Below are 23,138 nucleotides of genomic sequence, written 5' to 3'. Positions count from 1 at the left end.
ATGTGGCCTACGGTTATATTCCTACCCCCCCCCCCCCCAAACTCCAAGTGAAAACCCTACCCATTCTTATCAATCCTATGCACAGCATACATAATGATACATTATTTGATCATCTCAAACACTATGAAACTTAAAAATTAAGTGGATGTATTAATTTTCCTTTTACCCTTTATTTTCACTCAATGATCCTACCAGTAGAACACATCCTGTCCTGGGGTGACAACGCTCACTCCATCTATGGAGAAGCGGTGTTTATTGTTGAGGATAGATCGATAGATAGATAGATAGATAGATAGATAGATAGATAGATAGATAGATAGATAGATAGATAGATAGAATGCAAACAACCCTCTGTTTGGCCACCAGCAACGACCATACTGGTCCAGGGAACCTCCCCTTCACCTTCCCGAAAAAGGAATGAAATGGGGTACCAAAGGGAATCAAGAAGGAAATCTGCCATCATGGCTACTCATGTACTCCCAGCCTAAGGCCAAATTCCAAAAATATATGATACTTTTGCTAATGAACCATTGTCCACAAGCCTTTTTAGATGCTTTACTAAAAAAAAAAAAAAAAAAGTGGTAAAAGCGGTATAAAGCAGTTCAGTACAGAAAACCAACTATTTTTTACTTCAGCCTCTCTCCATACTTTGGAAACCTGTTTAAAACACTCAGCCTTCGCAATTCTAGTCCAGAACAATAAAAAAAGAAACATGGCTATGGCTCTCCAACTTCCCTGTGCCTCACATGCTGCTAGCATCAGGTCAATATTTCCCATAGACCCTCATTCCTTTCCTGCAGTGGTAAAAAAAGAAACAATAAAATGAGAGATAGGTAGATAGATATACATGCACAGACTTACACACATACATACATACATACATACATACATACATATACACACACACACTGCTCAGCATAAATGAATACACCCTTTGTCAGAAAACCTTTACTTTCCTTTCAGAATCAAAATTTTCTATGAGACACTATACTACAATATACTCCCACAAATGCAGGCCATTGATTGCAACCAAGATTTGTTAATTTTCACACACAAAAAAGTTATTTTCCTAACAAATTCATTTAGACAACAAAATCCTAATGAACAAGAATTCAACTACAGGTATTTTAATTATTCATTAAACAGGTGTCTAGCAGACAGTTGATTATAAAAGGGCGTTACTTAACAAAGAAAACCCCTTCCCATTTCAACAATGGCACCACATGGAAGAAAAATGTCACAAGGCATGAGAAAAAATATAATTTCTTTAAGCAAAAGTGATACATTTTTTTTAACAAAGATGGAACTGCAACCATCTGACACACATCCAGGCCATCCGCGGAAGTTAACACCTTGACAGGAGCGTCTTCTGATTATAAGGGTTGAAGAAAATCACCATGCAAGTTCACTGCAGTTAGCTAAAGAAGTAGAAAGCCAAACTGGGGTGATTGTTTTCCGTGACACAATAGGGCATACACTGCAGAGGAATGAAATGCATGGGTGTCGTCCACAAAGGAAGCCTCTCCTAAAGCCCATGCAAAAAAAAGCCCATCTAGAATTTGCCAGGGCCCATGCTGAAAAAGAAGAAGACTACTGGGACTCTGTACTCTGGAGTGATAAGACCAAGATAAATGTTTTTGGAACTGATGGCTCCAAAACTATATGGCATCGCAAAGGTAAGGAGTACAAAGAAAAATGCATGGTTCCCTTCAGTGAAACATGGTGGTGGCAGTGTCCTTCTGTGGGGCTGCATGAGTGCTTCTGGTGTTGGAAAGCTGCATTTCATTGATGGTATCATGAATTCACAGTATACTGCTCTATATTGAAATAGAAGATGCTACCATCACTTTGTGCTCTTGGTTGTCATGCATTTTTCCAACATGACAATGATCCAAAACACATATCTAAGGCCACCTTTGCATTTCTGAAGAAGATGTCTCCTGATCTGAACCCAATCGAACACCTATGTGGAATTCTGAAGAGAGAAGTTGAGCATCACTCTCCATCCAGCATCCAGGCATTAAAAAAGATCGTTCTTGAAGAATGGAAAAAAATAGATGTTACAGTATGTTACAAACTTGTTCATTCCATGCCTAGAAGACATGGTGCTGTCCTTACAAATCATGAAGGTCATAAAATATACTAGATGTAGTCATTTTTGTTGTGGGGTGTATTCATTTTTGCATTAACTAATTTGAGTAAACCTGAAGATTTTGTAATCTAAGTTATATTAACCCTACTTTCATGTAATGAGCTAAACAAATTTTCTATAAAACTCTGTGTTGTCAATATATATATATATATATACAGTATCTCACAAAAATGAGTACACCCCTCACATTTTTGTAAATATTTTATTATATCTTTTCATGTGACGACACTGAAGAAATAACACTTTGCTACAATGTAAAGTAGTAAGTGTACAGCTTGTATAACAGTGTAAATTTGCTAAAAATACTCAGCACATAGCCATTAATGTCTAAATGGGGGGCAAGTGTGTTAAATTTGGTGTTATCGCTCTCACTCTCTCATACTGGTCACTGGAAGGTCAACATGGCACCTCATGGCAAAAACTCTCTGAGGATCTGAAAAAAAGAATTGTTGCTCTTCATAAAGATGGCCTAGGCTATAAGATGATTGCCAAGACCCTGAAACTGCAGCACGGTGTCCAAGACCATACAGTGGTTTAGCAAGACAAGTTCCACTCAGAACAGGCCTCACCATGGTCGACCCAAGAAGTTGAGTGCATGTGCGAAGAGTCTTATACAGAGGTTGTCTTTGGGAAATAGACCTATTAGTGCTGCCAGCATTGCTGCAGAGGTTGAAGGGGTGGGGGGGTCAGCCTCACATGCTGCACACTGCATCAAATTGGTCTGCATGGCTGTTATCCCAGAAGGAAGCCTATTCTAAAGATGATACACAAGAAAGCCCGCAAACAGTTTGTTGATGACAAGCAGACTAAGGACATGGATTACTGGAACCATGTCCTGTGGTCTGATGTGACCAAGATAAACTTATTTGGCTCAGATAATGTCAAGCTTTGTGGTGGCAACCAGGTGAGGAGTACAAAGACATGTGTGTCTTGCCTACAGTCAAGCATGGTGGTGGGAGTGTCATGGTCTGGGCCTGCATGAGTGCTGCCAGCACTGAGAAGCTACAGTTCATTGAGGGAACCATGAATGCCAACATGTACTGTGACATAAACAAAAAAGGAAAAAGCTGTAACAATACATAAAAATAGCTATTACCCTTTTGAGAAAAGAACAGCACTACATTCACCATTGAACCTATTAAATTAAATTAAATTGAATTAATAACAGTCCTTAAAAAAAATTCATGAGGTTCTTAGAAAAATAAATCTCTCAGCTTCAAACGGATGCACCACAATGATTCCACACACTTATCGATAATGTGCCCAGCCACTGACAAAAGAATGCACTTACCAGATGGTAAAAGCATAAGGAGCTTTATGGTATAAGCCAATTGCAACCCCTCGCCAGTACAAGGTCTCTTGCTATCCCAGGGGTGACCTTTCATGTGCAGAGGACCACTACAGTGTTCCACTCTCCCATTCTCACACAATAATATGTTCTCTGACTCCTGCCTCACACGCCACACATCACTCGTCTCCCTTGGAAACCCCAGAAGACAGTAGAGCGGCACACTGACCACTTCCGGGTATGGACGCCTCTCTGCCCCACTTACTTTGGTGTGCTGTGGAGTTATTAGTTAAATCAGGTGTATAAGCCGTGACATACTGAAGTAGAGCATGATCGATCCCCTCCCTTCAGAGACTGGCCACAGGGCAGTATTCAAACATGATAAGGACCCCAAACACACCCCCAAGATGACCACTGCCTTGCTAAAGAAGCTGAGGGTAAAGGTGAGGAACCGGCCAAGCATGTCTGCAGACCTAAACCCTATTCAGCATCTGTGGGGCATCCCCAAACGGAAGGTGGAGGAGCGCAAGGTCTTTAACATCCACCAGCTCCGTGATGTTGTCAGTGGCGTAGTGGAAGAGGACTCCAGTGGCAACCTGTGAAGACACTTTGGGCCCAATTTGGACATTTTCACTTATTCACTTATACTCACTTTTGTTGCCAGCGGTTTAGACATTAATGGCTGTGTGTTGAGTTATTTTTAGGGGACAGCAAATTTGCACTGTTATACAAGCTGTACACTCACTACATTGTAGAAAAGTGTCATTGCTTCAGTGTTGTCACATGAAACGAGAGAATAAAATATTTACAAAAATGTGAGGGGTGTACTCACTTTTGTGAGATACTGTATACACACACACACACACACACACACACACACACACACACACACACACACACTCAGTGCTTCCTTATGAACAAGACCATTACATTGGTTTCACTGAATCCATTGTAAACTCCAGCTGGCTTATCTTTTAACTGGTTTCCTTTCAGCAATGCTGCTGACTGCACTGATAGACAGAAAGCCAATAGAGGTAGGTCCTACAAACCTGCTCATGAGATATAATCCTAAAAATATATAGCATGTCTAAATGTGAAGATTGCAGAAAAAACAACTTGTAATAATAACTCAAAATGGTGACCTATTTCAACTATGTGATAGTTTCATAAAAACGCTTAACAGTAAATTGCAAGGTTTTTTAAAGAAAATAAACCATCAGAATGTGTCTCCATAGACAATAAGCATTTAATTCCTTTTTTTCTGTTCAAAGCCAGCTTTTCTTTTCCTGAAGTGTGAATGCGGTTTAGTCTGGCTGTCATAGGTTTAAGTATAATATGAGTGTGGTTATGAAAAGATTTGCTGCCTTTAATTTCAAATGATTCATCTGTTTCATTCTACTGGCAAAGCATCATTTTTTCCTCAGAAAGAAGTTAGAATTATGCTTAGACAGGACAGGCCATTAGTAAGCAGTTTATGCCGCCTTTTATAGCAAAGAGCGTAATCATAGGAGTAACAGAATCCTCGCTCGCTTTTGATTCTGCACCCGAATATTCTGCAAAGACAAATATCGATTTCATTTAAAGCATTTAGGTGCCAGTGCCACTGTAGTCCAGCAAATGCATAGCTCTCAACTGTCATTGATTTTGAGGGACTGTCCCTGATTTGGAGCAATGTCCCTCTGCCCCCCCCCCCCCCCCCCGCATTTGTCCCTCATTTTAGTCTGATTTATATAGTTATATATAAAATGCACTATTTACCTTTCAAAAAGTGTTTCCCAGTGCTAAACCTTTCATACAATTTCTAAATTGCTGCATTTGTAAATTTAAAAAGTCATTATAAATGAATAGTAGTGGTAAAAAAAAAAATTCATTCATTTTGATTCATTTTTGTATAATTCTCTTTTAATGGGGCATGGTAGAGGCTGTGTTCTCTGCCTACATACTTTTGCTGATAGGTGTCCCTCCTTCCCATCTCATTAAGTTGGTATGCAAATGAAGTCTGTCGGTGTCCCCTTAAACATGCAGCAAATGTCTACTACATTAAGGGCAGTGGCCCCCCTCTCCTGCACCGCTCTATCACCAATAGATAGATTCTTGCATTGCATGAATCTATCTATTGTCGCCGCTGCCGCCCCCTATTCAGGTGTCCGGCCCTTGTCGGGCGCTGGGCATCTGAATTACAGTAGCGGGGTTTCTTTGGAAGTGCCTGATTAGAGCTGTCGGCTCTAATAGGCGTCCTGATTAGAGCCGTGGGCTGTAATAGGCTTCCAAAAGGTGTAAACAGCGGGCACAATGCTGTGCGTTCGCTGTTTACACAGTGTTGTGTTAGAGAAGGAAATACATCGCTTCCCTAACACTGACCCGCCTATCACCCAATCAGGTTGCTGGGTCTGTGTTACCTGTCACCTGATTGGTTGAAATCACAGGCGCTGTGATTGGATGCCTACCAGGCGTCCAATCATTGCAGAAGCCTAGAGGAGGAGCGTGGGAGAAGACATCAGGGTCGGGATGAAATGAAGGACACCGCTCGCCGCCTGCCGCTGTCACCTGCTGCACACTAGAGACAAGGTAAGTGCAGGCAGGGGGCACAGTGGCAGCACTTGGGGCACAGTGGCAGCATTTAAAAGGCATAGTGGCAGCATTTAATAGGCACAGTGGCAGCATTTGGGGCACAGTGGCAGCATTTAATGGGCACAGTGGCAGCATTTGGGGCACAGTGGTAGCATTTAATGGGCACAGTGGCAACATTTGGGGCACAGTGGCAGCGTTCGATGGGAACAGTGGCAGCATTTGGGGCACAGTGGCAGCATTTAATGGGCACAGTGGCTGCATTTGGGGCACAGTGGCAGTGTTCAATGGGAACAGTGGCAGCATTTGGGGCACAGTGGCAGCATTTGGTGCACAGTGGCAGCGTTTGATGGGCAAAGTGGCTGCGTTTGATGGCACAGTGAGGCTGCAATTGATGGGGTTTTTTTTCAGAATTTTTCAGTTTGTTTGCGCCCCTTCAAAAATTTTGAGCACCAGCCGCCACTGATTAAGGGTACATGAGTATATTTGTATATAGATAGAAATCCTGTAAATAAAGTCCACTAGTGTCCCCTTACAGAGAAAAAGGGACCAAAAAGGGGCTGGGGGATCACCAACCCCTGGGACTTTAACGGTATCGAGTCAAAAATGTTTTCAGAAAATTAAAGATAAAACATTATAATTTTATTCATAATATGCAAAAATATAAATTAAACATTCATAAAAACAGTGATTTAGCATTTATCTGTCTATGAACAGGCATATTTGCAATTAATCACATTTTCCATTTGCCATACAGGAAGAATGAAGAGAAAAACAAGCTGCAATCATTCAACATGTTTCGCCCGGATTGGGCTTCTTCAGGAAAAACTGATTGAGCAGCCAAAGAATTAGCACTAGAATAGTAAAATAATAAGACATGAATGTTACTATAAATGAATGCATAAAGTAACAACAATTTTACAATAATCCAAAGAGGATAAATAAAATAAAATAATGGAATCTAATTATTTTTCAAAATGTTTAAACAGATATAGTATAGGGGTATCGTAATTAAACTGTAAAATTCATACAATAGCTTAGTGTCTCACCGATATTGCCAGAGGCTCCATAAGTCAACAAACCATATCCTAGGTATCGGTCAAGGAATTGTTTTAGGACAACACAGAAAAACTGTAGTCACTTAGCGATGAAATCGCAAAATTAGGAGATATTTGTCGCCTATTAGGGGTCTGCAGAGAAGAATGAAAACGATCATAAAGAATAAGGGTAATTAAGAAAAGGAGAAAAGTATATTGGCCCCTGCAAAAAAGGGGGGGCCAATTTTAAATTTGAGAAAATATCCATAGTAATTACCTAAGCAATTGCATTGAATCAATGAACGATTAATAGAAGAGTTCTGAGGGACTTCAGTAATGTGTCAAAATCAGCACGGCATCGGTGTACTTTATCAGTAACAAGTATTAGAGTTGATGCTAAACCAAAAAAAGATTGGAATTAGAAAAGAAAAGGAGATGTATATAATGAGCAGATAAATAAGCCAAGAAACCTCCTGTAAGATCCATTATTTGTAGATCACCAGCGAGGTCATGGCTTATCAAATCAGTGTTAGCTGAGTATCAAATCGGCTTACCATTATAGCTGCATAAGATTAATAGGTATACGTCCAGTCCCATCAATTGCCAAGAGGCAACTGATTGGGATGGGGAGTTTTAAACCTCTCCAGCTCGGCGGCGTCTGACGTCACCGCCGAGCTGCGGGCGGAGAGACAAAGGGAAGGGGCTGGCCAGGTATCTTAGCAGTAGTGAAGAAGGTAGTGCGCATGCGCGGAGATCGCGTCAAGGCACCATGCCTGACGCACACCACGCGGAGATGCCTTAGCGGCCATCTTGAAAAATCCAATTGACGGCGCAGGCTCAGAAGTCACGTGATCGCATTCCGCACGGCGTACCCAGCAATGAGATGCCAAACGCCCATTTTTAAAAAGGCTAATGCCCTTATTACCAGACGATCCGGCCAACACAGAAATCCATGCAGCCGACACAGAGCACGCCCACCACTAGCACAACACTGCGTCAAATGCAAATCCATCTGACAGAGTACATAACCCAGTGCACAAACAAACAGAGAGAAGAATATATGGCTATAGTGTCCCCTTACACCAGATCATTTCAAAGGAATATGATCATCATTTATAAATATCATTGCTGCCACATTTCCAAAGACTTTTATGTGTTTCTTAAAGGGCTTAAGCCTGATCATAGCACCTGTGAGTGGCATGTTTGCCATTTCTAAGGTGTGCAATGCGATTTAAGGGACCATGTTCTGTGGTTTCCTTTTGGAGCGTGCATGACTGGCTCCTGGCTCTGATGCTGGCATCCAGCGGAGATCTGGACCGGGAAAATAGTTCAACTGTTGGATAGAGATCCCTCCGCCTGACATTTTTTGCTTCTTTCAGTGCCAGGTGCTGTAACGCAGACAGCATTCCAGCACCCAGCACATCGCTGCCCTCCCCATTTCACTGCTGCCAGGGATGTTTGCTGGGGACAGACCCTCGAAAACACAGTACCTGGCAAACAAGGATCTATATCAATATTACTCCAGGCAAAAGGCTAAATACACAGATATTACACAGGTAAGGTTGCTGTTTACCTGCCACCATATTTCTGTTAATGCAGTACTGAGATTAACACTGCTGGGTGTAGGAAACCTGTTTGACAGTGTGGGAAACCTTTTTTTCTTGCTGCAGTTCAGTAAAACACATAGGCCTTGTGCCTCCCCCAGCCTGTTCCTGGACAGTAAAAAGAAGAAGCAGCAGACTAATGAACTTCTCTCTCTGTTCTCTCTCTCAGCATGCCCTTTGCACGGCAGTACAACTGATTGGCTCCATGTGCTGCTTCCTTCTTTCCAAAACGAAGGTCTGCTGCATAAGGACAGTAAAAAGCTGATATCAAATTCGGGTGCTTACACTGCTTGTATTTCAAAAATACACTCACAATCAGCATTGACTTTTTTTAAATCCTTATGCTGTTACCATTTGTAAATACTGTAGATAGGAAAGTATATTTTCCTATTAAACTTTTTTTTTACATTTCTTCAGTTACTCCCTGGTGTTCAGGCCTAGGCAAATTGTCATTTATCCTAGGAGTCTTCAAGAGGGGAGGAGCAGTCCTCACCTAAGCACACCCTCCTTCCTGCATGTCTAAACTAAGGGCAGATACAGCAATATGCATAGCATACTAGCTCATTATGTAATACTCACCTGCGAACGAAGCCCTCGCTGCATTGCCCGTACACAGCACCGCCCGGCGACATCACTCCCGGGGTTTATTTCCGGAATGACGTCACCCCCATGCATTCGCGCGGGAGCCGCCGGTAACAGCACACTCACTGAAGCAAACTGCACATACATGCCATTGCTTCATTGCGCATGTGCCAATGACGTTGGCACATGCAAATACCTGCACGGTTTAGGAGATATCCTGGGTAGCTATAGGTAAGCCTTCTTAAAGTGTTTACAACCACTTTAAGCGGAGTAAATAGATACCCAACATAATTACATAGTTAGTACATGTCATGCTTTAAAATTGTTATGCTTTAAAATTGTGCACGCTCGTGGAATGGCAACAAACTACGGTACTTAAAAATTGCATGCTGGTCGGGACCCCCTGAGTCCAGTCGCGGATCCCGCGGACTCGATCGCCGCGGGCATACCCGCGATCATCTCACTGGGCGGCTAAACGGAGAGATGCCGTTGTAAACAGCATCTCACCGTTCTGCCTAGCAACTAGTGATGCTGATCTCTGCTCCATGTGATTGGAACAGAGATCAGTGTTCACTAAATGAAAGCCCAGCCCCCAACACTTAGTAACATGTGTTAAAAATGTCCGATGTGTCCGCCATAATGTCCCAGTCACAATAAAAATCGCTGATCGCTGCCATTACTAGTAAAAAAAAAAAATTATTAATAAAAATGCCATAAAACTATCCCCTATTTTGTAAACGCTATAACTTTTGCGCAAACCAATAATAATCGCTTATTGCATTTTTTTTAACCAAAAATATACGTATCGGCCTAAACTGAGGGAAAAAAATGTTTTTTTATATATTTTTGGGGGATATTTATTATAACAAAAAGTAAAAAATAATGTGTTTTTTTAAAAATTGTCGCTCTATTTTTGTTTATAGCGCAAAAAATAAAATCCGCAGGGGTGATCAAATACCACCAAAAGAAAGCTCTATTTGTGGGAAAAAAAGGACGTCAATTTTGTTTGGGAGCCACGTCGCATGACCGCGCAATTGTCAGTTAAAGCGACACAGTGCCAAGTCGCAAAAAGTGGTCTGGTCTTTGACCAGCAAAATGGTCCGGGGCTGAAGTGGTTAAAGCCGGAGAATCGAAAGTGACATCAGAGGTCGCACCGGTCCTCCAAGGGCATAGAGCCGAGTGGGTGCTATCTTGCCCTCACTCAACTTCCTGCCTAGCCATCGCCCGCATCGGACCAGTCCCGGGTTTACCAATGGCTCCGGTAAGCTCGGAAAGGACCGGAATAGGGGGGAGGGGCACCTCTCCTGCCCCCTCTAAAAAAAAGTGATCCCGTGGCGAACCAACGCAGAATCACCCACAGAACAAAATGATGCCGTTGGTTATGGCAGCTAGCTATTATAACAGAGTTATTTAATGTCAAAGTCATGAGGTAAATGTACTGTGGGCAATCAGCAAGTGGATTTTAAAAGTAGTGCATACACTACTTCTGGTGCCATCCAGTGCGATTTCAGCCCATTCGAATGGATGTGCTCAAAATCACATAGCACTAAATTGCCCAGGAATCTCACAAGAACATGCTCCATATTCCTGTGCGATTCTGTTGTGAACCGATGTTTACTGAAGATGCCCACGCCCAAAAAAGAAAGTGAGCACAGTGGCTGCGTTTGATGGGCATAGTGGCTGCAATTGATTTTTTTTTCAGTATTTTTCAATTTGTTTGGAGCACCAGCCGCCACTGATCTAATTGTTTTATACACAGTGCTGTCACTGGACAGTCCAACAGACAATAATCACAAGACAAGACAATATTTGAGCCACGTTTTTAAATGCCGCCCTTTGGTACTCCCTCTTACTTTGGTACTGTTTATGATTGCCTTATGGTAAAAATGGGCAAACTTTAGTCACCCAACAACTATATATAAAAATGATTGTTACAAGAAAAAAGTTCTACCTCCTCTAATAAAGGGAATTCTATCCCAAACCACACTTGACACCAGAACATGTTTGGGGCTTTTTATAAGGTATCATGGCCCCTTGTGAATATTAATAAACAATGTCTCAGACTTTTGACTCATCTAATATCTGAAGTCAGTGAAAGTTCTTCTGTAACAGATTATGCTGCCTACAATAAATTACTTTGTGAGAAAAAGTGTGCAAAACTAGGGCAAATCAAACTGTGGTTTGATACTTACCGAAAACCCTAGATGAAAATATTCACACTTATTTTCTTAATGGTTATGGATTGACATTTCTGGGAATAAAACAAACAAGTGAGTTTTAGAACAGATGTTCACTGTAGTTAAAAGGGGCAATTTACTCATAAAGTAGAACTAACGATACGTGTCTTAGCTGGGCAAAACTTTAGGATACACTACAGCCAACACCATAACTTACAAGTAAAGAGTGACAGGAAAGAGGCACATCTTCTAGGCAAAAGAACCACAAAACAGCCTGATTTTTCATATCTTTTGGAAGAAAAAGACTTACAAACAATACTTTATAGCAGCCTTTTACAAACTTTTTACCATGGAGGAACCCTTGGTATAATGTTCAAGTCTCTGCAAACCTCTGTTCAAAATTAATATATCTACAGTTGTTGGAACATTTACAGAACCAGTAGATAGGGATGAGTTCGGTGTTCGACACGAACACCGACCGTTCGTCTGTTCGGCAAATTCAGAACTTTGTGGACCGTTCGCACCAAATTCGTGTGGCGCGAATGACCCACAATGCACTACGCCATCGCAGTGCATTGCTGGCTCATGATTGGCCAAGCATGCACTGTGACCCCGCATGCTTGGCCAGTCACAGTGCCGGTAGCGAGGAGAGCTATAATTGGCCACAGGCAGGATGCCTGTGGCCAATTATAGCTCAGGGGGTTTAGTACACGCCCCACACTATATAAGGTCGCCAGCGTGGCGGCCTTGTGTAGTGTGTTGGCGTGCAGGGAAAGAGCTAGATAGGCAGGGACAGTGTGTTCTTTTCTCAGCCATCTGCAGGAATTAGTGGGTGTTGTGTGCCTCTAGCGCAGTATACACCTGTATCTACCCTTTATTGCTGTTGCTCTCTAATACAGCCATCTGCAGGAGTTAGTGGGTGTTGTGTACCTCCAGTGCAGTATACACCTGTATCTACCCTTTATTGCTGGTGTTCTCTAATACAGGCATCTGCAGGAGTTAAAGTGGTTGTTGTGTGCCTCCAGCACAGTATACACCTGAAGACACCCCTTATTGCTGGTGTTGTCTGTTGCATAGCTTGCATATTAGCCTTTAAAATTAGCACTTTTGATTTCGAACGTTTCGAGTTCCATAGACTTTAATAGGGTTCTAAAGTTTGTACAAATTTTCAGTCCGTTGGAATGTTCTGGTGCAAACCAAACCGGGGGGTGTTCGGCTCATCCCTAGTTGTAGATATAAGACTAAATAAAAGAAAGCAGCATACTTACAGTATTTAAAATCCAGAGTGGATCTTTTTGACCTCCCTGATCTAAATAACAAAATTATTTTCAGTACTAACCTTTAAATAAAACAAATACTTTTATTGACTAGAAAAGAAATATAGGCAGTGAAAGATGATGACCACGGTCATCTCTTTGGAGATCAGTGAAAAAGCACTTCCTTATATTGATAATCAGCTGAGAAATGCACCTTTGCATTAAAGTGTTACTAAACCCACAACAGTAAAATCAGTCTGTATATGCAGTAAAGCATGCTTGTTATATTCACTGTGGAACAGTGGCAGCTGGTGGTAAACACCAAACTTCAAAAAAAAAAAAAAAAAAAAACCTTGTAGAAATGTATGCGTCTGGCACCCCGCATAGAGATCAGGGGCTGGCGCATAGAGATTAGGGGGGCAGTGCCCCTGCGCCCCTTATGGACTGGCCGCCACAGCCTGGGAGAGTGCATGTGATCAGCACAGGGGCCAATCAGCATTATCCAGACAAAGAGGAGGAGAATGAAAACTTCTCCTACAATAACTGATAGAAGTCACAAGACTGCTCTAGCTGCTAATGAGAAAAGGTATTTAGCAGTTTATATTTACTAAAACTATTGCATTTTCATGCTCTGTGTACTGTGAGAGATCATTTATATCTTGAATGCAGGATCCTGGGTTTAGTAACACTTCAATGGCCTATGGGAAAAAAAATCCTTTATATTGGTAATCTGGTAGAGGTGCTCCCTTACATTAGTAGTAAGAGGGAAAAGGACCCTTTACATTTAGGTAGTCAGTGGAAGAGGTGCCTTCTTACATGGGTGGTCAGTGGCAAAAGGACCCCTTACATTGGTGATTAGTGGCAACTAGGACCCTCTTAGGCTCCAGTCACACTTGGTGTTTTAGGATCTCGGGGAGAATTGCTGTGATTCTGCCCGCCATTTCAAAATGCACTACAATCGCAAAATGCAGATTCAGGTACCATTATTTTCAATGCCACCTAAAACATGGTGCAGTTTTGTCATGATTTTTGTGTGATTTATGGTGACAAATTGTATTGTGTGAGGCTTGTCACCCAAAAGAAGCTCCTGCTCCTTCTTGAGCGACAAGCTTCACATGATGCTATTTGCTGTGATTGCCACATGATGAATTGGACAACAATTGCAGCAAAACCACATTGAAAATAATGGCACCTAAACCTGCATTTTGCGATTGTAGTGCGTTTTGACATTGTGGGCAGAATCACAGCAATTCTGCCTAAGATCCCAAAATGCCAAGTGTCCATGCAGCCTTACTGACAGTTAAAAAGATCATTGGTGTCAGTGGTTACCCATGTGAGACGAGAGGAGAGGTTCAACTGGTCCCATGCCACTGACTCTGCCAAGTGAGGTTCATGCCAGAATTCTGCAGATCATTCTAAGACTGTGTACAACCTAAGGAATGCCTAGTAGCTTCTGAAGAGCCCAAGGGCTCCACTGAACCCTGTAAGAGAAAGTCTGCCTAATATACATTATTACATGTAAAAACTCCTGTAGAGACAAATAAATACACAGACCACTTAAATGTAGTGGTTAGTGTAGAAAATGAAAGAAAAACCTTGGTCACTCACTCTATGTGTTTTTACTCATTTACCCTTAACTTTTTGTCAGAAATGCTTTGAAGCAAACCATAACTGTGCTATAGTATACTACCAACAAAATGTCTGACCTCAGCATTCAACGTGTCTGACCCAAACCAATGTACCAAATACAGCACTGGGCACAGTGATTCTTTTCAGACCGCTTACTTAACAGTATCACCAGTTAGCCTTCCGTTGGCCAAGTAAAATATCTAAAAGCATGGCAAAAGGCAATTTTTATGGAATGCTGAATGATTTCAAAGGAAATGATGAATGTTTTGGCGTTCTTAATGTCCTATTATGATAACACATGCTGAAAATAGACATCCTTCCTTTCTAATAATAGGAGGCTTAAGACTTGTCATCTACATAAAAACTCAGCCTACTCCTAAAAACCTCTGTGGAGTTATATACTGTATATATTGAAAAAGGGTATGGAGCATTAAACAAGATAAAACTTGGGTTAAACCCTAATTTTGAAAGATAGCACTGGATCTTGAAGCAAATATTGTTTATTATTTCAACACTCCAAAGGTAGAAGGGCTTGGGAAGCTTTTCATAATCCACTAGTCCCCATAAAAAGACTTGGGAACCTTGAGTATAATCTAAACAATAGGCAAAAATGGGAGTCTAAGAATGCTGCTTTATAAGTAAAAGAAATTGAATGCATTTCATCAGGACTTTCAAAGTGAGGAAAACATCAAATAATCTTGTATTAAAAATGTATTTATAACTGTATCAATTTAAGCCTTTCAAGTATAGATCCTTACTACGTCTTCATCTAATCCAATATTAGCAGAGCATTTTCAGTTCATTGGCATCCTTTAGCTGAAGCATCTTCTGCCTTGGAAACTTACTGAAGTTAGTGGTATAGATCAGTGGTCATCAACCCTGTCCTCAGGGCCCACTAACATGCCAGGTTTTATGTATTACCTTGGGGAGATGCAGACTAGAATACTGCAATCACTGAGCAGCAAATTATATCACCTGTGATGTATTTCAGTTATCTTGCAAACCTGGCCTGTTAGTGGGCCCTGAGGACAGGGTTGATGACCACTGCTATAGATGACTACCTTTCCTTATGAATGACATTTGTTTACTAGTCACTTGAAGACTGCCTAACGTACATATACGTTGTTGCTTTCAAGTGTAAGGTAAGGCATCATCCTGGTATTGTTTGTTTAGGAGGCGATGATAGAAGTGGGCTTGGGAAGCTTCTCATAATACACTAGTGCCCATAAAAAGACTTGGGAACCTTAGGTATAATCTTAGACAATAGACAAAAAATGGGAGTCAAATAATTCTGCTTTATAAGTAATAGAAAATGATTGCATTTTATCAGGGCTTCAAAGTGAGAAAGACATTAAATAATATTGTATTAAAAATGTATTTATAACTGTATTAATTTAAGCCTTTCAAGTTTAGATCCTTACTAACCATGTCTTCATCTAATCCAATATTACCAGAGCATTTTCAGTTCTTTGGCATCCTTTAGCTGAAGCATCTTCTTCCTTGGAAACCTACTGAAGTTAGTGCCATAGATGACTACCTGTACTTATGAATTCCACTTGCTTACTAGAAAACAGTTTAGGAGGGCATTCTGTAGACTTTCAGTTGGCAAACCAGAACTAGTTCACTGTTTTTAGTGGTATCTAGAAGGCTCTCCCTATTTATACTACTTTAAGGCCAAACATACTCTGGCATGCTGGAATCACCAATATCGTATTGGAGGATTGGCTCTAGTTTTAATTGAATAGAAGTTTTAAATTATATAAATGGTATCTACTCTGCACCACTTTTCTTTGAACTTTTACTTAAAAGTCTTTGCAACATCTAGAAATCATCAGTAAAGAGGTAAATCTGAATAGTTGGCATAGAACATTAGAGGTCTGTGTGAAGACCCCAGCTCTGAGATCAGCTATGTTGAAATTAAGTGATTCAAAGTCCTACCACAGATCCATATTTGGTTCTTTTAGTATCTATAGCAGCAACTTTACTCACAGCCCCGTGTCTCACAAAGGCTGTGAATCATTGTGCTGGGTGCTTTAATAACAAAACAGCTTCATTTCTTAATGGAAAAAAGATTAAGCTTTAAAACGTTGGACAAAATAGGAAAGGAACAGACCCACTCATTTTTACTGCTGTCTGTATATCCACTGGGGAGATTCTGGACTCCCTGTCTGGTCTGTGGGTCAGAAAGTGAGTGGCAATCTTCCCTTGGATAGCTGCCACCCTTAACTCCTGTCCCCTTGAGAACCATAAAATATTGTGCCCTGATCTGCCCTGATCTTCCCAACGGGGGACATAGATCTGACAGCGATTCTAACCCTTCCTATGATGACCACATCAAGAAACAAGCTGTGGCAAGAGTTCTCATTAAACTTTTTTTTTTTTTTTTAATAAAGAGTATAAAAATACAAATATCATTAGTAAATAATAGATCTATATATTGTTTCTTGTTTTTTAACAGTTACATGAAAGACATGGAAGGGGATATCACGTAACACCTTTGGGTAATCTAGTAGATGGATACAGAAAATCTGCAAAAGTTGAAAGGGCCATCTTCCACTGCTAGAAAAACGTATGTGTGGTAAGTTGTGAACTTCTCCATTGCTGACTTCTCTGGTGCTTTAGGACTATGTGTTTCTTATGTGTGGCATCTACCTATCTTGTGGTTGTGTAATATTTCTAAGCTATATTATTCTTTTGCGCTGTATGAATTTGGTGGACTGTATGCAACACTACCATGGTATATTGTTTTGGTCTAGGCATACATAAATGGTCATTAGATGAACAAGTCGAGATTGAGGCACTCACAGCTCTTGGAACAGGAGAATTAGAGTAGACAGCAAACATTTTATTGTGCCTAATGTTAAAATGAGGCTTAGTCAGTCTTTACGAAGGCCCTTCACCTCAATAAAGATGGCCTAAGCCCCACTGAAACATCAGACACAATAAAATGTTTGCTGATTACACTAATGCCCCGAACACACGAGCGGAATTTCCATCAGAAAAATCTTGGATGGTTTTTCCGAAGGAATTACACTCAAGCTTGGCTTGCATACACATGGTCACACAAAAGTTCTCTGAACTTTCGACCATCAAGAACGTGGTGACATAGAACACTACGACGAGCTGAGAAAATGAAGTTCAATGCTTCCAAGCATGCGTCAAATTGTTTCCGAGCATGCGTAGGAATTTTGCACGTCGGAATTGCTACAGACGATCGGAATTTGCGATTGGAACTTTTTCTGACTGAAAAATTGGGAACTTGCTCTCAATCTTTTGCTGGTGGGAATTCTACCAGCAAAAGTCCGATGGACCATACCCACGGTCAGAATATCCGACCAAAAGCTCTCATCGGACTTTTGCTGGTGGGATTTCTGATCGTGTGTACAGGGCTTTAAGCTTGTTATACACTGGTAGAGTTCAGGTCGATTTTTTTTTGCTTTAAATACATTTGTTCAATTTTCTAATTATTAGCAGGATCAAATTGACATTTGCTTTCAACCACAATGATGGGAAAATTCAAAGGAGAAGGATGGAAAATTGTTCTTGAATGTACAAATTTCTAAAAGCGAATGTGGTTTTCGTTTGAGACATTACATTCATTCCAAAATCCTATGTTAAAGTATATGTAAACCCTCACCTCGTAACACAATCCATTCAGTTTAAAATAGAAATGAAAGACAAAACATTTGTGTATACATATTAAAACATAAATACCCTTTTTTTTATAAGTGATCACATTTAGTAAGCTCTGTTCTCAGCTGCATACCAGCTAGGGGAGGAGAAATAGCAGCACACTAGTCCTCCCAGTGAATGACTGTGCAGGAGGAGGTGGGGGGGGGGGGGGTCTGGATAAGTCTGATCACTAAACGAGAACAGGCTCAGTTCCCAGCACAGCTAGAGAACTGACCAAGTCCTCCCACCAGTGAATGACTGTGCAGGAGGAAGGGGGGGGGGGGGGACTGGATAAGTCTGATCACTAAAGGAGAACATGCTCAATTCCCAGCACAGCTAAAGAACTGACCAAGCTGTGCTCCCATGCCTAGCATGGTCAGTTTTGTTTGTGGAAAGCAGAGGGGAACACCAGGAGTTTCACACAAAGGAAGCAATACAAAGAGACTGGATACTCTTTTATTCAAGTACATGGTACAGCAGGCGCATATCAGGAGTATAAAAAGGTTGGGTTTACATATTCTATAACATATAAAATTTAGCAGTACTTCTGAACAACATTTGTCCAGTCAATGAATGTACAAAGAAACTCCTTCAAAAATCTTCTAGTGTTTAGCCAGCTTAAAGTGTATTTCCACATTTCCAGCTTATTTTGGATACCACCTACTTTTTATTTTCATGTCCCCATTCACTTTATATAAGAAATAAAAAATCACAGCTTACATTTTGTAGATGCTCTATTCCGGATCCTCCAATAAAATAAATCCTAGGTACTTCTTTTTGTTTGAGTGGGATGGGCAGTTGTGTTTGCCATAATTAACCCTGTCTGCACTATGCAGGCAGATCTTCGTTATCAATTGTAACTAGATTTGAACACAGTGGGGTTGATTTACTAAAACTGGAGAGTGCAAAATATGGTGCAACTGTGCATGATAGCCAATCATATTCTAAATTCAGCATGATCAGTTAAGCTTTGACAAAATAAATCTTGGAAGCTGATTGGTTTATATGCAGAGCAGAATTTGCACTCTCCAGTTTTAGTAAAGCAACCCCTATATGTCCTAACAAAGGGCTAAAGGTGTAGAGACTGGGCTTGTTGCATTGTATGTTAATGAGGACAGACTTGGGACAGGCACACTCTGAAGCCTAACTGGCAGCTCAGGTCGGATCCGCTGTACTAACAATCCAATATTAGTACAGCAATCTCCCCTGCTGAGTTATTGTGTTCTGATGGGGGGGGTGTCCAGAACACACTGGTCAGCACTCTCGAATGCATCGTCCGACATTCGGCCTGTATGTACTAGAGTTAACATTGTTCAAAAGCCGTGGCACCTCTTTCTGATGATCATCCACTAACACCTGCTTGCCCATGGCAATACATGGGTGTCTGTTTTTCCTCCATCAATGGATGGAGCTGAAATGGACAAACGGAATGCTCGTGTAAAAGGGGCCTTTAGGTATGCTGTGTGAATGGGAACACATAACAAACAGTGGGGTTGTCTCAAATCTGAATGCAAAAGTGGAACTATGCTTTAATTCTCCTGCTAAAGACCTGTGAGTGCTCAAACCTCTTCTTGTTTTTCTAATAACTTTTTTTTTTTACTGCAGTGAACCCCGATGGATCTTTATCAGTGTATGCAGTGGCTACAACTGGCAATGTGTTATTGTTGGTCTATGTCTTTTGTCATGTGTCAGGTCTAATTATGGCACTGTAGTTTGAAGCAATATTGGAATCCGTTTTAAGTAAAGTTTTGCTTTGCCCATGCAGGGAAAAGCAAAAGATTCTCTTGATTGCCTCCCTTCCAAGCAGCATGGGCTAAGATTAAGATAAGATTTTTTTCACGTCCCGCTTCATTGAGAGCAAAGGAAATACCCATACTTCCATGTATGGAGAAGCATGGGACTCTCGCCTTTTGTGTGACAGAACCTTGTGATTGGCCCAGCATTGTCCCATGATGGTGGGGACAATGCTGAATGTGTAAGCTCTGTCTAGAGTTACTGTGAATTTACACAGGGTTTCCTTTCATGGAGGAATAGTGAGCTGCAAGGGAGGGGGGCATTAACGTTAACCTGTTGTGTTGGCTTGAATGGGCAAAGCGTAGGTTTGTAGCAACACTGTAGCAGAGCTGTAATGGTGAATGACGTTACAATAAAGTATGTGAGAACTCTAATGATCTTCTTTTATTGGCTCCATTTTGGTATGTTAATTTGACTACTGGAAGTGTTGTGATGCATGTGTTTGTTAAGAGCAAAAAATGGCTGTTAATCCTGGCAAAAATTCAAAACTGTCTTATGTTTTGTGCCCAATTCCTGTGTTATCTCAAAGAGCCAATGTATCCTCCCCAACTTCTTATCTTGGACTATAGAATGATTGGTGTCTATGTTAGAGATCTGAGGGTTTAAATGGTTTAACAAAAGGCAACTTGGTAGGGCTGACACCAGTGAGTCCACAAAAAAAAGGGGTTTTGTTAACTTAAAACCAGACTTAAGGTCCATTCACACCAAATGCAGTGCTTTTTTTTTTTTTTTTTTTGCATCAAAAAATTAATTAACGTATGTTTTATGGGTTCTAATGGCATTGTTCACACCAGCTCAATGTGCTCCACTGCTTTTCAGTTCCAGAAAAAAAATGCAGTTTTTTTCCTGTAAGGAATAGTACTGGAATGTGGTAAAATGCATCAAAAATGCATTAAAAATGCTCATGCAGAAAAGCATCCGAAACGGATCTGGAGGATGTTTTTGTGGTATGAACGGGCACTTAAAAAGAGAAGTATGGGTTTTTATTTTTTTATTTTTTGATTCATACTTACCTAGGTGGATCCTGCATCTGCCCCCCAGTGCCTCTAACACTGAGAACTGAGCAATCAAACACTGCTGATCACTCGGTTCTCACAGCTCTCCCAGCAGAGACTTGCTGACTGTCAGCCATAACTCTCTGCTCTGCTCCCTCTTCGCTCACTGAAGCGATGGGCTGCGGCTTGCTGAGAGGCTGAGCCGCATGCCGGTTCAGGGATCTAGGCAGATCCTAACTCCATGATCGTGATGATGCCTGAGCCTGGACCAACAGCAGAGACCGGACTTCAGCCTGCCCTCTGCTGAAAACGAGTCACAGGAGTGCAAAACGAACTACACTCCTGTGATTCTTAGGAGAAGTCCAGCCAAACTAGCTTTGCCTGGACTTCTCCTTTAAAGTTTATTTCCACTTTTGCAGACAAACTGGGATAACATCTATATTATATTTACCATAACAGATCAGCGCTAGTGATGAGCCCCCCCCCCAGTTTGGTTCTCACCAGAACACCGGGAACAGGCAAAAAATGTATGCAAACATGGGAACACCGTTAAAGTCTATGGGACACGAACACAAAAGATCAAAAGTGCTCATTTTAAAGGCTTATATGCAAGTTATTTCCATAAAAAGTGTATGGGGACCTGGGTCCTGCCCCAAGGGGCATGTATATATGCAAAAAAGGATTAACTAAACCATGTTAAAGAAGGACGTAACTACCTCCTTGCATGATAAACATGGCACATTTAAAGTTATGTGCAAGGCCTGCATCATATTCACCACTTTTCTAGAATATCAGAAGGTGTATACTCCCCCCCTCTGCGCTGAACCCACCCTTTTATGAATCCTATTAGAGCCCCTTGGCTCTAATCACGTGCTTGGAGAGGGGAGGGGTGGCATTTTTAATAATTGTTAGGCCTAGGCCTTTCTTCCACTATCATTTTTAAAAAGGGGACACTGACAGAAAGCAAAACTACACAGAGGGTTTAAAGTGGAGGATCACTCTAAAAAAAAAGAGCACTAATATTCTTTAAAAAAATGTGAATTTTTTTTTTTTACCTTACAAGAAACCCCTGTTTCTAGGCAGTCTTCCTAATCTGCCTCTTCCTACTCCGCAGTGATCTTTGGTCTTCTCTCCTCCTCACGTTGTCTTCTGGGTAATGGGGCGCGCTGTGTTCTGGGAACTGTGTGTTTCCTAACACAGCGCATCCCATTCACAAAGCGCCACGCACCTCGCACATGCGCAGTAGAAAATGAGCAGTAAAGTCGCAAGGGACGGGTCGGCCTCGGGCGGCCGACATCGCAGGTGCCCTGGAAAGGTAAGTGTCCTTAATAAAAGTCAGCAGGTACTTTTTTTTTAGCTGCTGACTTTAAAAAAAAAAACCTTTAACCTCCAAGTTCCACTTTTAGGCCTCTTTCATACCAATCTGCAGCATTTTTGTGTGCTGGCTGGTGTCCATTGTGAACCTGCGCTTAGGGGGGGGGCAGTGTAAAGCACTTTCAACATGAATGACACTTCATTTAAATTTATGCTAAAAAAATGAGAGAAGCTATATTATCATGTTTGCATTTTTCTGAACATCACTGTACATCGCTACTGCATTGTGGTGGGCATGAGGCACATATAAAAATAGTTTTCTGTCTGTCCTAGTGACATAGATCCCAATTGTCCCTGATTTCAAGGGACTGTCCCTCATTCAAAACAATGTCCCTCTGTTCCTCTCTCCTCTTCATTTGTCCCTCATTTTGGTCTGATCTATATAGTTGTATATAAAAGGCACTATTTATCTATCAAAAAGTGTTTCCCAATTTTTTAATTGCTGCATTTGTACATTTAAAAAGCCAGTATGAAGGGACTCCCGGAGTGTAAGGGGAGAAGGAGACAAGCACAGAGACGCACAGTCATGCTTGCAGAAAAGAAAAAGATGTCCCCTTTAAGAAAAGGTGAGCGGGCTGGAGCAGGGAGGCGCTCGGGTGCAGGAAGAACAAGGAGGAAGGGGGATTACATCACTCATGAGCAGCGGAGCTGAAGATTCCCTAAACCCCCCCCCCCCCCACCCCCTCCCTTGGTTTTTTGGTTTAGGAAAAGTTGTTTGTCAGGACAGCCTGGCAGTGTTGGGTGTTTGGAGGAGTAGAATATGGATGTTATATGCATATAACATGGTTGGTACCCATCTGTGGAATGGGGTTCTCAGGTACCTTCCGGTTAACGAGGGGTAAACCAAGAAGGGGTAAAAGGTAGGTCACTGCGAAGGTTGAATCTCGGAGTTGGGGGGCTGGCGACTGGAGGCCTAAAGTTTAAAAGAAGTTGGATGCAGTGACCAGTGGTGTGTTGTTTCCCTCGAAGACCCCAAAAAGTACATAAAAGTTGGTAACGGTTAATTAAAA

At 41.4% G+C, this 23,138-nt stretch overlaps 1 protein-coding gene across 1 annotated transcript in view; it reads left to right on the top strand.

The window, feature by feature from the left end:
- The window catches only part of LOC143960193 (uncharacterized), a 749,774-nt gene that overhangs the window by 715,110 nt on the left and 11,526 nt on the right, over window positions 1-23,138 (top strand). The window contains exon 4 of the mRNA XM_077468516.1: window positions 16,752-16,871. Within this exon, the coding sequence (XP_077324642.1) occupies window positions 16,865-16,871 (7 nt within the window). The 5' untranslated portion in view covers window positions 16,752-16,864. The remainder of the gene's footprint in view (window positions 1-16,751; window positions 16,872-23,138) is intronic.

Source organism: Lithobates pipiens, unplaced genomic scaffold, assembly GCF_037356315.1.
Source record: "Lithobates pipiens isolate NorthernLeopardFrog02 unplaced genomic scaffold, aLitPip1_a1.2 Scaffold_8, whole genome shotgun sequence".
NCBI classification, from domain to species: Eukaryota; Metazoa; Chordata; class Amphibia; order Anura; family Ranidae; genus Lithobates; species Lithobates pipiens.
This window is presented reverse-complemented; position numbering and strand designations above follow the sequence as displayed.